The sequence below is a fragment of the Hemitrygon akajei genome, unplaced genomic scaffold (genome assembly GCF_048418815.1).
Source record: "Hemitrygon akajei unplaced genomic scaffold, sHemAka1.3 Scf000049, whole genome shotgun sequence".
Taxonomy (NCBI): Eukaryota; Metazoa; Chordata; class Chondrichthyes; order Myliobatiformes; family Dasyatidae; genus Hemitrygon; species Hemitrygon akajei.
The window spans coordinates 4,043,577-4,063,529 of record NW_027331935.1 but is presented as its reverse complement, the minus strand read 5'-3'; the positions used below and the strand labels follow the sequence as shown (position 1 = coordinate 4,063,529).

Here is a 19,953-nt window from a genome sequence, read left to right as displayed (position 1 = left end):
TCTCCCAATCCCTGTCCCGGGCAAAATATCTGAATTTCATTGCTGGTGCTCCGAGACAACGGAGAGCCTAAAGCAGAGCCACCATGTAGTGTCCCGTTTTGGATGCCCAGACACAGTTAGTCAGCATCTTTGTCCCACCCTCCTGCAAAGTCACTTCATGCACTGTCAGATTCTGGCGCCAAAAAACAATTAGCGGCAAAGGCTCGGAATTGGCGAGAAAATGCATGAGGAAGATTGTCTCGGTGAGCGAGGCGATAAATAAATCAGAGGGAATGTATCATTAGGGTGCTCACGCTGACAGAGGGGTGGAAACTCTCCCGTGGTGAACCGCATCTCCTCACGCTGCTCTTTAAAAAGGAAGTGACCGTTTGAACGACTGTCCTCGACTCTAAAAGTGAATAGCTGAATGTTGTTCGATCACAGAGCCCTGCAATAAATTCTTAAGCTTTTCAAATTTGCCGGACAGATTTCTCAGTCAAGATCTCCCCTGTAAAAAACACTGCTTGCCTGAGACTGTTTTATCACAAGAGACTCCAAAGTTTCACCCTCAATAATGACTCAAAAATCTCATCAGCGGGTAGCGGTACATGGACGATTTATAATTAGCTTTTGATAAGATCATGAGATGTGGGAGAAGTATTGAACCATTCGGCCCATCGAGACTCTCCACCATGTTATCTTGCCTCATTTGTTATCCGGCTCGCCTCATTTCTCCTGTTTTAATCTGTGTACTTTGTTACCTTTTCGAATCAAAAGCTGATCAAACTCCGCCTTAAATAAAATCACAAACATGGCCTCCGCATCCATGGCAATGAATCCTTCAAATTCAGCATCTTCTGATCCTCATGTGCTGTGCTGTACTACAGCATGTTCTATTAAGGTGGGGGGTTATATGGGAGGCAGGGTTTAAGAGTCGACAACAACATTGCGGCCGAAGGGCCTGCACTGTTCTGTACTATTCTATGTTCTAGCGAAAGGAATTCTTCATCCTCTCTTAGGCTACGCACTCTGCTCCAATCCCCAATCACTCATAGGAAATGTCCTCTCTTCATCTGCTGTATCCAGGCCGTTCAATGGTCCATGGTTTTCCAGCTCATTGTTCAAAACTACATCTATCGTTGAGCTGAGAGTCTCTCGCTAATTTTATACCTTCATCTTATCCTTGACACAGTCTGTAGCTTTAGGTAAAAGAGTGTAAATGGATGTGGAATGTTCTGTGTGTGAGCGGAGCGGTAAATGAACCAGAGCCGCTGTAGTAAATGTTGTGTGTTCGTCCCTACGGAATGGTGGGAACGCTCTGGCGCTGTCAGATAGAAGGCTCGCTTTTCACACTGCTCCTTCGAGGGGTAAAACGGTGTGAAAGGCTACACTGTGTGTCCCGAGAGAGAAGCTCGGTCAGAGTTCCAGAGAACTCTTCAGTTCTGGCATCAAGAGGGAAGGAATTTGGTGGGGTTGTTGAACTTGATGTTGACTTCTAAGGGGTCAGTGTGCCCAGAGGGAAGGTGGGCTGGTATCCCGGCGCTGCCGCTGAGCATCTTTGGAAGGATTCAGGCGTTGGGTGGCAGGGATAAGGGAAGAGTTGGTCACAGTTAACTTATTGATGTGCGGTCTCTAATTCTTTATTTGTTTTTTCCACATCCACGATTAGGGAGCGAGTGGCGTTCAGTAGTTTGCTGCATGGGTAAGTGCAGGGGAATGTTGTGACTGTGATCGGGTCAGTTAATGAATCAGAGACGCTGCGGTATCAGGTGGGTTCTCCCGCTGACGGTCGGTCAGGAACAGAAAATATAGAACACTAGACCTCTATGTTCGCCCTTTATCCTTGATTGTTGCCGACTCAAGACCTTCATTCCTACAGAGCCGTCTTTTTTTTCTATTATCCATGTGTCTAAGAGTTTCTTAAATGTACCTGATAGATATGTCTCTTACCGGACTCCTGACACCGCGTTCAACACACCCACCATTATGTGTAAATACGTACGCCAGGCAGCCCCTATACCTCCGTCTAAGTACTTTAAAATTATATCTCTTGGTAGTTATTTCCACACTGGGGAAAAATGTCTTTGGCCATCCACATGACCTATGCCGTTTATCTTGTACGGCCCTATGCAGTCGCCTTTCACCCACTTCGCTCTAAAAGGAAAAGCCATAGCTCGCTAAACCTATCCTCATATGAATATCCCTCTAGTCTAGGCAGCATACTGGTAAATCTCAGTTTTTCAGCTTCGAAAGCTGTTACATACTTCCTGTAATGAGGCGACCAGAATTGAGCACAATATCCCAAGTTTAAATGAGCGGCAACATTACTCGCGGCTTTGAACTCAACCCCTCGACGACTGAGGCCAACATCTCATACAGTTTCATAACAACCTGTTCAACTTGCGTGTCAACTTTGATGAGTCTATGAGCGTGAAACTAAAGATGACTCTGTTCTTGCACACTGATAATGAACCTGTCATGAACCCTGCATTTTGCATTCAAATTCGACTTTGCAAAGTGTATCACTTCACACTTTTCCACATTGAGCTCAGAGTTTGCCAATTCTCAGCCCAACTTTGCATTCCTCATTGCCCTGTTGTAACCTACATCACAATCCACACTATCCCGAAATGTCATCTGGAAATGGAACAGCCTATACACCCGCTTCCCGAACAGATTTCTGCGGAACACCACTGGTCACCGACCTCCAAGAGAAATACCCTCCACCTGTTACCACACTCTATTTTCTGTGGGTAAGCTAGTTCTAGCTACAGTTGCCACGTTTGTCTGGCGCCCATAGCTAAGAAAGTTTTCCTAAAATCTTCATCAGTGTGCTTTGTCTAATTATTAACAATTTGATTCCGTTCCTGAGACATGCCCTGCCCCTCTCACAGCCATGATCAGACTATCGTTCTTCAACTGTCCAGAAATACTGTCGAAATATATCCTCCAACAGTTTGACCACACGTACGTTGGGCCTACTGGTCTGTAATTCCCAGCGTTTTCCCTGTTTCTTTCCTTGGTCAAACGAATTACAGCTGGCAATGTCCAATCCTCTGATACTATTGCAATAGCCAGATGACACAGACAGGTCATTACCGAAGGCGCAGCAGTATCTTCCGTCCCTTCCTGTAGAAAACTGGGATACATCCCCTCCGGCAATAGGAATTTATGTACCCTAATGTTCTCGAAAATTTCAGCTCATCCTTTTTCTAAACATCGATATGTTCAAGCATATCAGCCTCTTCTACATCGTGCTCACATTTGAAAAATTCCCTCTCATTTGTGAACACTGAAAGAAAATATACATTAAGGACCTTCACTATCTGGGCCCACCTCAGGCGCATATTTCCTCTGTTATTCCTAATCGGTCCTACGCAGTCATCCGTCTGATCTTCACATAGGTGTAAATGGTCTTTGGGTTTCTAAGCGCCTGCCTGCCTAACTTGTAGTTCATTTGAAACCTCTCTGATCCCTGCTTCCTAAATCTTAAGTCTGCTTCTTCCTCTCTCTGGACTATCTCTTGTCAACCATGACTCCTTTACTCTACCATAGCCGACCCTGTCTCAATGGGACAAACCTATCCAGAAGAACATGCTAGCTCTTCCTTAAAAAAAAATTCCACAGTTCAGTTGTGCATTACCCTGAGTATATCCCTTCCCAATTTACGTTTCCAACTTCCTGACTAATAGCATCGTAATTCGCTCTCCCACCAATCAACTGATTTATAATACCGTCTCTTCCTATCCTCATTCAATGCCAGGGTAAAGAATAGGGGTTGTGGTCACTGTCTGTGATAGGAGGTCTGGCAGTATCGCATCGGGAAATATGGCAGGTGACCTGGTTCATTGGTCTAATATGGCGTTTCCTTCAGATGTACTGCCACCAATGAGTCGAAACCACTTATGTGTTCCTCGAAAAGATTCTGCCAATCTAAACCTTTTTCTCTAAGGAGGTTCCAGTCAATATAAGGGAAGTAATGTCACCATAATAAATGTCTTTATGCTTACATATTTCCAAAATCAATCTCCTGAATTGTTCCTCGGTCGTTATTTGGCTATTTAACTGATCCGTCTACTTCATACTTCCAATAGCATATCTACTCTTCCGGATTCTGCCTCCATTCACATTGACTCACTGAATGATCCGATCACGACTCCTCAATTTGTGCTGCTGTGAGATTATCCGACTCTTGCACTTTTCCCCCAGTCCCGTTTGAAACATAGAAGCACTGGAACATCCAGAAGCGATTCCTGCCCTTGTAACAACAAAGCCTCAGTTATGGCCATATCTCCGTAGTTCCATGTACTGAGCTGCTCTCGAAATACAGCTCCCTTGTTCCCACACTTCTCGCATTAAAATAGGCGCAGTACAATCCAACCTACTGTATGTAGGTTCACCGCCTCTCCTTCCTCACAATGTCCCAATACGCCACTGTTCTTTTCCTCTGACATATCCCATTCCCCTCCTGAATTATGTTTCCGTTCCCCGCCACCTCTATCAAACCTCTCTGCAAGGTTTCCCTCCAGTTCATGAGGCGAAGTAGTTACCGAAGCGGGTTTTGGGATACAGGATCCACCTCTATTTGGAAAGGTTGGAGTGATTAGTCATAGCCAGGGTGTCTTTGTAGAAGGAAAATCACGTTCAATAAATTTGATCAGGTGTTTTGAACAGGGAAACAAGAGGTCTGACATGGTCCCAAATTGTAAGATAGCTGAAAGGTGACATACAATGGATCCCTCTGGATAAATGTAGGTGGATCGGTGGGATTGGAGATACAGACAGAGAGATGGTGAAGATGTCTGACCCGTTGCACTGCAGCTGTAAAATCATTGGCACCCAGAGTTGGGAGGTCACCTTACAACTGTTCATCATGTTGTTTAGACTTCACCTGCAGGATTGTGTACACCTGTGGTCACTACAATATTGAAGGGATGTGATTTTGCTTGTGAGGGTGGAAACAAAGAATCCCATGGGCGTAGGAAGTCAGACTACAGACACGGGAGTTTCTGGCTTAGAAAATTCTAGCAATAAGTCACCCGTTGCTTCTGTGACGCCGCTGTTGTTTTTTTCTTTGGAGGGGGACCGGTTTAATGATGAAGAGAACAATTCTTTCAGTAAAGGGACTGCTCTTCCACACTCAGGAAAATTCCCCTCAACTCTCTGTTATATCTTTCAGTCAGGAGATATGGCTCGTTGCCACTGGCGGATTCGAATGCCCGGCCCAGTGAGGCCAACGAGGACGCTTTGGATCCTCCGCTTGCTTCCTGTTAAACACCGCTTTCTACATGCTCTCCACTGTTAATTCACTCCCAACACCGTCACTCAGTAATCTCAGCACTGGCCTGTTCACCCGTGGGGTAATGCCAGATATCGAATACCCATGACCAACCCGTGTGGGATCATCACCTACTCTCACAGGGGCCGCAGAGTGGCTGTATTGGGAGCCCAGTTCTGGGACGTTGGCAACTGTGGTCCTTCGGCTGACACAGGACCATCTGACCTTTGTAATGCGATGTGGCCCCAGAAATGATATTACCTTGTCGGCCTGGTTCGATTTGTCACGATTACCAGACAGTTAGGACGTTTCCTAGGATGTCTTTCATTCCCGGCGTAACAGTACGATAGAGAACACGTCCAAAACCGCGAGGAATCCCAGACTGACGTTTGAGGTTCGAGTGGATGTCTGTGTCTCTTATGCGAGGGCACGGCGGAAAGTCAAGAGACACGGGCCACTTTTGTCGGACCGCACGGGTTTTCGGCACCAGAGCCGTGTAAATACTGGGCAGAACAGCCGGCGGATGTTTGATATGATCCACTTCCTGTGTTGATGTAACTGTAAACACTCTCGTGTACTCTGATGGTAGCAGGGGTTCTAATATTTCTTTTTCCACGGCTTGTGGCAGCTCCTTCTCGGAGCTCACTACTGTCCACACTGCCTTTCTGACATCTGTCCCGCGGTGGTATAACTATTTCCCAAATTGACTGCATGAATCAATAAAGCCAACGCTGTTTGCATTAACTTGGTCTGCATCTCTTGTCAAACGCTCGCTGCTGTCAAATCCGACTGTTCATTGGGAAGGTACATTCAGCCCCACCGGGAATAACCAGCTCCCAGGGCAGTGAAAACAGCATGCTGACACACCCACACTAACAGCTCACCCCTCTTCCCTTCCAACACTGAGCCACTCTGTGGAAAACTGTCAGCTGATAGTGACGCCGCCTGGGGTCCGGGGAGGGTCGTGTGGAACCGGAGCGGTACACCGTCAGGGAAAATGCGAGCAGTCACATTACTAACGTGGGCCTACAGCCCAAATGGTCTCTCCCACCATATTGGTATCACATGCCGTGAGGTTAGATAGGTCTGAGTTGACGGCTTGGATAGTCAGAGCGCAGGAGGATAACCTGTCCTTGGGGTAATGCCAGACTTACCAGCTATGACCGGGCAGACGCCATACCCAGAACATCCCCCCTCTTAACCACATCCATCCTTTCGAAGGGCTGTCAATCTACACGGGGCGAAGCACCAAGCCCATAACGGTATCTTGCAGAGAGACAGTGACATCTGGAATGGGAGGTGTGAGAATGAGAGAACAGTGATATTAAGAATCAGCGTGTGGAGAGGGGACATTCGATGAGGGGCCAGGGAGGGGCGTGGTGTGGATACCGTTGGAGGTGATGTTGCTGTCGGAGGGGGTGATAATTGTTTAGAGAGAGAAAGTATTGGGGTGAAGAGAGGACGAGGGTCTCGGAGGCGTAATCAGCAACATCTGAGAAGGGAGCTGTGGCTGGGCGTGAGAGGTGGATGAGTTCGGAGAGTCTGATTACCGAGGGTCCCGGGAGGGAGGGTCGTGTGTTTGACGGTGGGGATGTCAGAATCAGGTTTAATATCACTGGCACATATCTAGATATTTGTTGTCTTATGGTACTAAGACAGAAAGTACAAAGTTATAAAGCTATAAATTACATTGAAAAATATATATTAATATGAAATACGTATTTTTCAATGTATACGTTGTTCATAAAGAGAGGGAAATTATGTGGGCGTATATATGAGCTCATTTCCTATTCAGAAATTTGATGGCGGAGGGTAAGAAACTGTTTCTGAAACGTTGAATGTGGGGGTTCAAGCTCCGTTAACTCCCCCTTGACGGTAGCAATGAGAAAAGGGCGTGTCCTGGGTGATGGTGATACTTAGTGATCGCTGCCGTATTTCTGATCATCGCCTGTCGAAGATGCCTTTGGAGCTCTAACCCCTCACAATGATAACAAAATGCCCTTTATCTGCCTGAATGGTTGCTGAAGCTTCATGTTCACTTTATAGGGTTTTATTCGAAAGAACTCAATCCCTCTGCAATCTGTTCATCTCAAATTCTCTCCATTTAGATCTTTCTAACGTTTAAAATGTAAATTTTATTCATAAAAATATACAACAGTACATTGTATTCCTCACATTTATAATGTAATCCAAACAATACATTCATAGTGTCCTGTTTCTCACATGCTCAGTGACCACTTTATTAGATAAACCTGTAGTTCTGCTTGTTAATGCAAATATCTAATCAGCAAATCATGTGGCAGCAGCTCAATGCAAAAATGCCTGCAGACATGGTTAAGAGGTTCACTTGTTCAGACCAAACATCAGAATGGGGAAGAAGGTTCAAAATGAGTATGAGCATGGAATGATTGTTGGTGCCAGATGAGGCAGTTTGAGCATCTCAGATACTGCTCATGTCCTGGGATTTTCATGCACAACAGTTGCTCGTTTAAAGAGAATGGTCAAAAAATAGAGTTGTACAAGTCTGCATGACCGTTCGGGAATGTGAGGAGCTGTGGAGAGTGAACGACTCAGACCAATACATTACAGCCACACCCCTCCCCACTGTCACTAGTTTCAACATGTGGTGCTACGTCAAGAAGGCAACACCTATCATCAAACATCAAGACCATGCCATCTTTTCCCATATACTGCCAGACAGAAGGTACATAACCCTGAAGTCTCTCACCAGGGTAGGTTGTGCACTGTGAACAATAGGGCAGTGAGGATTCTGGTAGAACAAAGTGATCTGGGAATACAAGGGCGTATTGGCCTTCAATAGTCAAAGTCTGGGTTACAGGAGATGGGATGTTATGTTGAATTTGCGTCAGCTATTGGTGAAGCCTAACTTGTAGTGTTGTGTGCAACTTTGATCTACTCACCTGTAGGAGAGATGTAAGTAAGGTTGAAAGAGTACGACGACAAGTTACAGGGCTGTTGCTGGGTCTGAAGGACCAGAGTTAGATGGAAAGATTGACTAGGTTAGGACTTTATTCCTTGGAACATATAAAATCGAGAGAAAATTTGACACAGGTATACAAAATTATGAGAGGTATAAATAGGGTAAATGCAAGCAGGCTTTTTCCACTGAGGCTGGGTGGGATTACAATTGAGGTCATGGGCTCAGGATGAATGGTGAAACGTTTAAGGGAACATGAGGGGAACCTTCTTCACTCAGAAGGTTTTGTGAGTGTGGAGCACAAGTGGTGCATATGAATTATACTTCAATGTTTAAGAGAAGTTGAATTAGTATATGGATGGTATGGGTATGGAAGGCTATGGTCCCAGTGCAGGTCGATTGAAGTCGGCAGTTTAAGTGGTTCGCCGCGGACTGAATGGGCCAAAGGGCCTTCTCTGTTCTGTACTTTTCTATGACTCTATGTCTTATCTATCATACCGTCAGCCTGCTGAAAATCCTATTCTCTATTGTTGCCAAATTGCAAAACCTTATACCTGTCTGAATTGACCTTCATTTGCCATTCATTAGTTCTCATACGGAGCTGATCAAGATCTCACTGTAAATCCTGATACCATCTTCACTGTCTTTCACGACACTTATTTTAGTGTTACCAGTAAACTTACAAGCTATGTGCGTTGCCATCCGTTATTGACACAGATGACAAATAGCAATGGGGTACAGCACCAGTCCCACACCTTCAGTCTGGAAAACAGATGTACACCATCACTCTCTGCTTCCTACCAGAAGTGATCCATTTCTGATCTCTTTTTGGTCCATCACGTGGATGCTCTCCAACACTCGCTGCACATTAAGGTTCAAATCGTTAGTGTCCACTGCTCAAATGTGCTCGTTACTGACATGCGGAGTGTTACAGGAAGCTAGCAGACTGTGAATGATAGACTTCTTGTATCAGAGGCAGAGACAAAATATGGTCAGAAGCCACAGGGGAGCATTGAGTAATAGTGAGAAACAAGGCTTACGTGATAGAGGGAGTTGGGACTCAGACAGGATGTGTATTTTCAGTGTCCTTATACCCCACAAAGATATCTCTGCTGTCCCACTGTTGGTACAAGGCTGAGGTGAGAGAGGAAGTGAGGACTGGGAGAAGGTGTGCATTTTCTGTTCCCTTATTTCCACTGAGATCTCTCTGCTGTCCCACTCTTTAAAAAACACAATGATGACAGCCGTCGTATCTGACACATGTACATCGAAATGTATAGTTTGAGTTGGAGATGTGCTCTGCAAATTCACTAATGTTCCTATGCTTTTGGTGACAACACAGCATATGCAGAACTCAATAACCCTGTCTGAACATCTTTGGAATGTGGGAGGAAACTGGGCATCCAGAAGCTCCTTTCAGACAGTGGCTGGAATTGAACCCCAATCTTAAAACTGGCATTGTGAAGCGTTATGTTAACTGCAATACCACCATGCCATTCTCTTATCCTTAATTTAAATGTACTGTGTATGTAATCAAAATGGCTTCTTTGGTTTGCTAGAGTAGGAATGCTTTTATGTCTGATAAGTGTTTTTTTCTCGCAGTTGTTTAGCTTTGGTCTTGCTGATATGGGGATTCTATTCATTTGTTAACCAATGGGGAATGTTATTTTGTCTTGTGGGGCTGGGAGCTTGGGGGTTTCGCTGTCTTTTGAGGGAAGGCGGGAAGGAGACGCCGAGGAAGGTGGACGTGTGCTGCGCTGCTGGGTTGAGAACCGGGGTGGTCCCAGGTGCGAAGACGTAGAGGTCGGAGGAAAGCGACGAGGGGTCGAATGGTTCGATGGCTAAGCTCCGACGATGTGCACTAAACTGACTGAACTCAGATAATTTGTCGCTTTTTACTTTATTTTCTTTTCCTCCATATATACTGCATTGCATAGTACTCTTTTAGTTTTAGTAAAATCTTTAAAGTGTATTCCATAACGGTATCTGCTGTGAGTTTGATATTGTGTGTGTACGTGCGGCATAAACTTGATTCTCACAGCACCTGCGTGTACGGGAGGTGGGGTTGGTGAGTGGCTGGATCTCCTTTTCCCCTAGACATAAACCAGCCTGTTGGGTAAATGTTACATAAATCTGCCAACATTATTCACCAATATCACCTGCTCAAAAATTACCTCCCAAGTCCTCTCCACTTATTTACTTTCTTACTTGTTATGCTCAGAGATTCTAACTAAACAGAGAGAGTATCTCTCCCTCTCCCCTCGCTTTCCTTACTCTTCTCTCTCTCTCATTCTAATAGGCCTAATTCTGCTCCTATATCTTATGGTCTCTGTTCCTGTGTGAAATCTGTACATCTTTACTTTTACGCACCCCGTAACTGAGTGCCTTACCAACAAAGATAGATGTATCCGTTGGAGTCTGGTACTATTTTCAAAACAGTGTTTATTAGTAAAATATACAAATCAATGTCAACAATGTAAATATACAGATAATACACGTTAGCAATACTAAACCTAAAAGTGTGGGTATAATAATAATCAATAATAAACAAGCTCTATCGTTGTCTAGGGGATAATGAATTATGATGGGAAAGTATAAAGTACAGTTCAGTTCATGTAGGCAGAGGTAGTTGTTGGTTCTTTTGTTGTAACCGTTGGAGAGAGAGAGAGAGGGAGAGAGAGAGAGGGCGAGCAAACAGTGACAGCTACAGTCAGTCAAACCTTCCTTTATGTTTTTGATCCGTCGATGTGTTGTGGCCATTCAGGTATGACCTCTTCGTCCTTTAGCTAGACCTTTCTTCTATGGTGGACTCGTCACCCAGGCAAGGGTGGACACACACACAAGCCCCCACCGGCCTCTCTATAAACACTGTGAGTTAAAATTGACCGATCCTTCGTTCGGTCTCCGATGCCCCACACCTTCTCGTGGGTTCCAACACTTAAGCAGTGCTCACTAGTGTGTCTCTTGATGCGTCTCTTGGTGTGTCTCTTGGTGTGTTTGAGGGGTGTCTCCCCAGACCTCACTTTTATCCCTACTCACGGGGTCTCAGATGTCAATTACTTTTGAATGGCTTAGTCCGTCAAACCAGCCCACTCCGGCTGTCCACTGAGTAATTTTAATGAACAGAATAGTACCAAGTAAACAGCCCTCTCCAAAAGACATAACAGTAAATTAATGGCTCCTCTCCTCCCTCTTTTCAGCAGCAGATGTTCCAACTTGTTTTCCTCTTAATCTCTCTATCTCTCTCATGAGCAGTGTGGTAACAGTAACAGTTTGTGATTCTCCTAAGGTGGGGGGAACATATGGGCAACTCTGTACCCTTCTACCCATCAGGGTTGTTCATCGTTCGTAACAGTACACTGTACTCTCCTTTGGGGGATATCAGTACACTGTCTCTAAGTCCCTTAAAAGCAGGATTAGTTCTCTACAATGGCTGCAGTCTCTCAGTCCCTCTCGCTCTCTCGTGGGAATATCTTTACATTGACAATGTCTCTCAGTCTCTTTTTCTCAGGTCTATTCTTACACTAACCATTGACTATCAGCCTTTCTCCCTCTGAGGGATATCTCTGCACTGACTGTGTCTCTCAAACCCATTCTCTTTCCAAAGGATATACCCGTACACTGACCAGATTCTCTCTGTCTCGTGGGAAAGCTGTACACTGACCCGTGTCTTTTATTCCCTCTCTTTCTCTCAGGGGGAGATCTGTATAAAATGACCAGTGTCCCTCAGTCCCTCTCACTCAAGGGAAGATCTCTACACTGACTGCTGTTTCTCGGTTCCTCTCTCACAGTAGGAGATCTGTATACTGACCTGTCTCTCATCCTCTCTCTGTTTTGAGAAGATCTCTTAGTCCTCTCTCAGTGGGATATCAATACGCTGAATTGTGCCTCTTTCTCTTTCTCCATAGTATACATGGAGGCTGCCTCTCAACTCTATCTCAGAGGGATATTTGTACACTGACTGGTGTCTCTCAAACCCTCTCCCTTCCTTTAGTATATTCATAAACTGCCATTTTCTCTCAGCGCCTCTCTCAGGTATATCAATACATTGACTGGTGATCTCAGGGCCATTTTTCTCTTTGGGGATATCTGTACATAGACAAGCTCTCTCAGTGCCTCTCTCAGATGTACTTTGACCAGCGTTTCCCAGTCTCTCTTTAAGGGTATGGCTATATACTGACCGCTGTCTCAGTGTTTCACTCTTTTTCAGCCAATATCTGCGCGTTGAGCATTGTCTTTCAACCCTTCCCTTCTCGCTCAGAGTATACCCATACACTGACTGGTGTCTCACAGCATTTTACTCTCACTCACGGGGTATGTGTACGTTGATCAGTGTCTCGCAGAACCTCTCTTTCAGAGGATGCTCTCTCTCTCTCTCTCTCTCTCTCTCTCTCTCTCTCTCTCTCTCTCTCTCTCTCTCTCTCTCTCTCTCTCTCTCTCTCTCTCTCTCTCTCTCTCTCTCTCTCTCTCTCATCGTCTCTCCTCTCTCTCTCTCTCTCTCCTCTCTCTCTCTCTCTCTCTCTCTCTCTCTCTCTTATACACCACCCAGTGTATCGCAATCTTTCTCTCTCATGTGGATATCTATGCCCTGACGACTAATTCTCAGTCTCTGTCTCTCTCAGGGGGGGTATCTATACATTAAACAGTGTCATCCCATCTCTCCTGTACACTAAACAGTGTGCCTCCATCTCTCTATCTCTCTGCCCCTTCCTCATCTCCCCACCCTTCCTTGCAGGGTGATCTGTGTATTGACAAATGTCGCTCAGTCACTATCTTTCTGGGGATCAGTGCTTGTCAGTTCTCATCGCTCAGTGGATATCAGTACATTGACAATTGTCTTAGTCCCTGTCTCTGGGGATATCCGTGCACTGGTATCTCTCAGTCTCCCTCTTTCTCTGAGGTTGATCCTCTAATGGCCTGAGTGTCTGTGTGTGATTTAAGCTGTTTCAGCACAATGGCCAGCGTCTGTTCATCCTTCTAATGGGAATATCTGTATGGCTGACCAGCATCTTTCAGTTCTGGTTTCTCGGGGACATATCCATATACTGACCGGTTTCTCTCAGTCCCAATCTCTCAAGTCTCTCTCCAATTGCACAAGGAAGGCACTTGAAGCTTATGGATTAATTTTCAGGGGGTGATGGTATTAATGTTGAGGTGTATCAAAAAAGTGCATACTGCTGAATGAAAATTTGCTGCCCAGATATTCCAAGTTTGAGACAAGATCCAATGAGATGGGACTTGTGTTACATCGCCCCCTTTCCCATGCTCCTCCCTGTCACTGCTCCCCTTCTTCCTCCCTGCTCGCTCCTCAGCAGGGAGGACGTCTTCTCCCACAAAAGTCTCAGTTTTTTTCAGTGATATAAAGAACACAAGAGAAGTGATTGTGGATGTGATGCACGGGGGAGGTGGGTGGGGGGGTGTGGCAGTGGGGGGGGGGGGAGTAGAAGCAAAAGGCACACGATCCCAAAAGGTATCGGACACCAGTCCTCAATGTGGAAGTCACCAGCAGTACTCTAGAAATTGAAGAATGCCAGGAGACAGAATTCATTGTGTTTACTACGACTGATGAGAAGGTGCTGGGCAGGCTGGAATTTCTGAAGGTAGGCAAGTCATTTGATGGATGCTCAAAACCTCAGATCTCTGAAAAGTGTAGCTGAAGAGATTGTGGAGGCATTGGGAGTGTCCTTTGGGAGTCACTGAAATCTGAAAAGATTCCTGAGGGCTGGAAAACTGCAGATGTCACTGCATTACTTAAGAAGAGGTGGGGGGGGGGGTGGAACGAAGCAAAAACAGCAAATTATCTGCCAGTTACCCTAACTTCACGGTGAGGAAAATGTTGGAAGATGAAGCTTTTGAAGACTTGATAAAATAGGCCAAAGTCTGCATGGTGTCATTCATGAGAAATCTCGCCCCACAGATATGTTGCAATTTTTTTTTTTTGAGGAAATAACAGCCAGTATAGCCAAAGGAGAGTCAGTGGATATTGCTTACATAGATTTCAGAAGGCATTTGATAAGGTGCTTGTGCATGAGTTTGCTATAACAAGACGAGAGCTCATGGTGTTACTAGAAAGAAACTAGCATGGAGAGCTTCACAAGACAGTGAGGCTGCACCTGGAGCAATTCGTTTCACTCTGGTGGCCCATCACAAGGAAGGATGCCCAGGCTTTGTAGATGATACTGAAGATGGAAACCAGGATGATGCCTGGATTAGAGGACGATAACGGGTGTTTGAGTAAAATGGGGTGGTTTTCTATGGAGTGGAAGAGGCTAAGAGTAGATCTGATAGATGATTATAATATTTGTGAGAGAAGTAGAGAAATCGGAGAGGGCCGGATAATTTTACAGGGGTGAAATTTCAAGTAACAGATGGTATCCCTATTTAAGGTGAGATGGGAATAGCATTTTTGCAAGAGACAGGGTGGGAAGAGGACTAGTCCAGTTAACTGTGAGAGTCTGTAGGCTTATAGTAGATATCAGTAGATAAGCCGTTTCCAGAGGTGGAGACAGAAAGATCAAGAAAAGGGAGGGAGTTGTCAGAAATGGACCAGGTAAGTTTGAGGACAGGGTGAAAGTTGGAGGCAAAGTTAATGAAGTCAACGAGCTCAGCAGGACGAAGGAGATGTCCTCCTTTTTTATTCCAGGACGAAGATGTTTTCCTTTTTTATACAAAGGGGCTTCCCTTCCCATCAAGTCTGCTCTCAAACGCGTCTCTCCCACGTCTGCCCTAATCCCATCCGCCCAACACCGCACTCGGGATAGGGTTCCCCTTGTCCTCACCTACCACACCACCAGCCTCCGGGTCCAACGTATAATCCTCCATTACTTCTGCCACCTCTAACGGGATCCCACTACCAAGCACATCTTTCCCTTCCCCCTTTCTGCTTTCCGCAGGGATCGCTCCGTATGGGACTCCCTTGTCCATTCATCACCCTATCCTTTCCCACCGATCTCCCTCCTGAAACTTATCCTTACAAGCGGAACAAGTGCTACACCTGCCCTTACACTACCTCACCACCATTCAGGGCCCAAGACAGTCCTTCCAGGTGAGGCGACACTTCACCTGTGAGTTGGCTGTTGTGGTATACTGCGTCCGGTGCTGCCGGTGTGGTCTTTCATATATTGGTGAGACCCGACGCAGACTGGCAGACTGTTTCGCTGAACACCTACGCTCTGTCTGCCAGAAAAAAGCAGGATCTCCCAGTGGCCACACATTTTAATTCCACGTCGCATTCCCATTCTGATATATCTATCCATGGCCTCCTGTACTCTCAAGATGAAGCCACACGCAGGTTGGAGGAACAACACCTTATATACCGTCTGGGTAGCCTTCAACCTGATGGCACGAACATTGACTTCTCTAACTTCCGTTAATGCCCCTCCTCCCCTTCTTACCCCATCCCTGATATATTTAGCTTTTTTCTCTCCTTTTTTTCTCTCTCTTTCTGCCCATCACTCTGCCTGTTCTCCATCTCCCTCTGGTGCTCCCCTCCCCCTTTCTTTCTCCTTAGGCCTTCCGTCCCATGATACGTTCCCTTCTCTAGCTCTGTAGCCCTTTTACCAATCACCTTTCCGGCTCTCCGCTTCACTCCCTCCGGTCTTCTCCTATCATTTTGCATTTTCCCCTGCCCCTCCTTCTTTCAAGTCTCTTACTATCTTTCCTTTCAGTTAGTCCTGACGAAGGGTCTCGGCCCTAAACGTCGACAGCGCTTCTCCCTTTAGATGCTGCCTGATCTGCTGCGTGCGTTCCACCAGCATTTTGTGTGTGTTGCTTGAATTTCCAGTATCTGCAGATTTCCTCGTGAAGGAAATAGTAATATGTAATTATTGTAAGAAACCTGGTCACGTAATAGCTAACTGTTTCCGATTGAAGAAGGAAGCAGTACGAAATGCTTCTGTGTAACATTCTGAAACATTGTCAGAGTGACCAAGTTAAGAGGAGGATATGATGATTTTCTAACTGAAGGATCTGTATCCTTGAACGAGGGTTCCACTCCGGTGCCAATCGAAATCCTTAGGGATACTGGAGCTTCTCAATCACTAATGTTAGACAGTGTGTTAAAGTTTAATGATGAGTCTGACACTGGTGAGCTAAATTATATACGAGGTGTTGGGAGTGCCCTTATGCCTGTACATTGCATAGATTAAATTTAAGTTCGGGGTTAGTTACAGGACTTGTTAAAATACGACTACAACCAGCTTAACCGCGAATGATGTTTCTCTATTGTTAGGGAATGACTTAGCGATGGACAAGATTTTCCTGAAGCGCATTTGCCAATAAAGTCAGAGGAACCATGGATGGATTCTAACACTGATTCCTCCTGTGCTGTAACTCGAGCTATGGGTAAAAATCTTGATGTGCAGGATGAGGTTGTTACCCATGACAGTTCAACTCGAGATTCGAATTTTGAGGATGTGTCAGAAACTTTCTTACCTTCATTGTTTGATCAAGATTCTTGGAGAAAGTCTGACCATGAAGTTTTGTCTCTGTCTCAAATGGAGGTGATAGCAGAGCAGAGTAGAGACCCTGAGATTATTAAATTAAAGGTACAAGCTCTTCTGGATAATAAAATTGGGAAGGTGCCAGTAGGGGGTTATTATTTTGAGAAAGGAGTATTAATGAGGGAGTGGAGATTACCTACAATTGCTGCAAGTGATGCTTGGAAGGTTGTTCCTAAAGTTTATCGGAATGAGATTTTAACTTTAGCTCATATTGTGCCCTTGTGTGGTCTTCAAGGGGTGAAGAAAACTGTAACAAAAGCTCTTATAAAATTCTTAACTTATTTTGGGTTGCCTAAGGAAATACAATCTGATCAATGTAGTAATTATGCCTGGATTGTTTCAACAGATAATTTATAAGCTGGAAGCTAAGCAGATTACCTCATCTGCATAACATCCAGAATAGCAATATTGTGTAGAATATTGTGTAGAAAATGAAAATGATTGGGATGCGGGCATATACTTACTTCTATTTGCAGTATGGGAGTCAGTACAGGATTCATTACGTTTTAGTCCATTTGAGCTTGTGTTTGGGCATAGAGTTAGAGGACCTTTGGCCTTATTAACAGAACAGTGGATCAATAAAGAGGTATACACTAATTTGTTGGATTATTTTTAAAAATTTAAGGATAGATTCCATAAAGCTTGTAGCTTAGCTAGGGAAAATTTAAAATTGGCTCAGGAGAAAATGAAAACCTGGTACGATAAGGAAGCTAGGATGAGGTCATTTAAGCCTGGATATAAGGTGTACATTCTTTTCCCGGTGTAAACAAGCCCTTTACAAGCTAAATTGAGTCATCCTTATGAAATTATGTCTAAAGTGAATAATGTGGGTTATGTGATAAAGATACCAGATTGAAGAAGGCCAACCCAGCAATGTCATATAAATATGATAAATCCGTATTATGAGAAACAGTCTGCTACTATGACTGTTGTGGTTACTAATGAGTCTGAACTCACTAGGAACTTAATAGATGATTCATCTGAAACTCATTCTGAACCCAACACTGTTTCTGCCAAATTACTAAACTCAACAATTCTGGAAAATATTTATGATAAATTAGCTCATTTACAGCCAGAGCAGAAGCAGCAGATGAAGCAATTAATTTTTAAGTATAGGGATTTATTTCCAGACATTCCTAAAAGAGCCACAGTAGCTTCACATGGTGTAGATGTTAGAGATGCCAAATCCATAAAGCAACATCCATATCAGATTGACACGGAAAAATGTGAACCTGCTGAGAAGGAAATTAACTATATGTTATAGAGAATAATATTATTAGATCTTTCAATTCAAATTGGAGCTCAGCTTGTTTTATGGTGCCCAAATCAGATGGTAGTATTCAGTTTTGTACTGACTACAGAAATGTTAATGCTGTATCGAAAAGAGAAGAATATTCAATCCCTAGACAGGATGAGAGATTTCTTCATTTGTAACCCCATCTGGGTTATATAAATATAATGTTCCTCCATTTGGGATGAATAATGCCCCAAGTACTTTCCAGTGGATGATTCATGCTGTTAAAATCATTTGGAATGATTCATGTGTTAAAAGATACAGATGCCTTTATTCACGATTTTGTTACAGGAAGCACATGTTACTGCAGTGGAGAAACTATTTGAAAGGCGTTCAAAAGCTAACTTAACTATGAACTTAGCTAAAAGTGAAGTTGGTCATGCCACTGTTACTTCCCTTGGTTATTTTGAGGGTCAAGGTATGTTAGCTCCCGTTCAGGCAATTTCAGAGGTCCCCACTGAAACTGGTAAAAAAAAATTCTGAAGATTCTTGGGAATGGTAGGATATTACCCACAATTCTGTAAAAGTTTTTCTGATATTGCCCTTCCATTAACTAACCTCTTGAAGAAAAATGAAAAGTTCATTTGGACAGTACTTTGTCCAGAGTCATTTGAGAAATTGAAAACTATGATATGTCATCAACCTGTGCTCAGAACACATGACTTTGAAGAAACATTTTCATTAGCTGTAGATGCTAGCAATGTGGCTGCAGGAGCAGCGTTACTTCAAATAAATGAGGGTGATGAGGTTGAACATCCAGTAGCTTATTTTTCTAAGAAATTTAATGAGCTTCAAAGAAACTATTCAACTCTAGAAAAGGAATTATTATGTCTGGTTCTGGCTCTACAGGTTTTATGTGTATGTTGGTACAACTCAAAAACCACTTAAAGTTTACACCAATCATAATCGTTAGTGTTTCTGAGTAAGATGAAAAAACAATAGAAGGTTACTAAATTGGAGTCTGATATTACAGGAGTATAATATTTTGATAATTCATATTAAAGGCAAAGATAATGTGATTGCTGTCTGTCTATCTAGATGTTGAATGTACAATGTGATTTTTTTAATGGTGTGATATTTAACATTTGTAACACTCCTACTGTATAGTAATTTGTAAGGTGCTGTTTGATAATACTGTGTATATTGTGTATGTTGTAGATTTTATACATTTGTATTTTTTTGTAATTAGTTAGTTGTTAAAAATTTGCTCTTGACAGACCAAAAATTTCTTTCTGGAGGGAGGTGTTACATACTCCGTGGGTATCTTGTGACTGTCTTATGACCATGATGTAATTGAGTATCTGGTGAGCACGTTGTAATGGTCTTGTGATGGTGGGTTGATGTAGTTTCCCGCCAGTGTGAGATCACGTGATGACATGTTCTCAACAGGTCTCAAACTGGAAAGCCTGCTGTGATGAAGGAGTTTTGTGGTGAGATGTTGCTTAAGTTGTTAGTTACTCTGTTATGCTGCGTATTTGGTTTCATGACACAGTTTCGTTTTAAAGTGGAGTTTGAATTTCTACTCTAATGTACATTATCGTTGTGCCGGCAGTTTTGAAAATCATGGCTAGTTATGGCTGATGTATCTTTGATTTATTTTTAATGTCTAAGTATTGGAGAGTGAAGATTTTACCGAAGTACGGGAAGCCGAAGGATAGAGTGAAGTTGGTGTCGGTGGCGGTTTAATACAGGATCTACCTTATTGGATGTTCATTCAGAAAATAGTAACCAGCATCTGAGATAACCCCTGCAGTAAGTGCAGAAAGGGTCGGGGCAGTGTTATTCGCCAAGGAAAATGTCAGCTCCTTCAAGCCATTTTTATTTCCTTCATCGTGAATCTTTCGGTCAAGGCATATTTCGGCTGAGCTCAGCAGTAACGTCACGTTGTCGAGGAATTCATTACTTCAGGAAAGTCTCTCATCATTGACTGTATAAATGATTTGGACTTTCGCATTTACCACTT

At 43.9% G+C, this 19,953-nt stretch overlaps 2 protein-coding genes across 2 annotated transcripts in view; both read right to left on the bottom strand.

Moving 5' to 3' along the window:
* LOC140721010 (uncharacterized) overlaps window positions 1-19,953 on the bottom strand; it is an 878,357-nt gene that overhangs the window by 776,268 nt on the left and 82,136 nt on the right. The window lies entirely within an intron of this gene.
* LOC140721024 (NACHT, LRR and PYD domains-containing protein 3-like) overlaps window positions 17,821-19,953 on the bottom strand; it is a 32,545-nt gene continuing 30,412 nt past the window's right edge. The window contains exon 13 of the mRNA XM_073035896.1: window positions 17,821-17,931. Within this exon, the coding sequence (XP_072891997.1) occupies window positions 17,853-17,931 (79 nt within the window). The 3' untranslated portion in view covers window positions 17,821-17,852. The remainder of the gene's footprint in view (window positions 17,932-19,953) is intronic.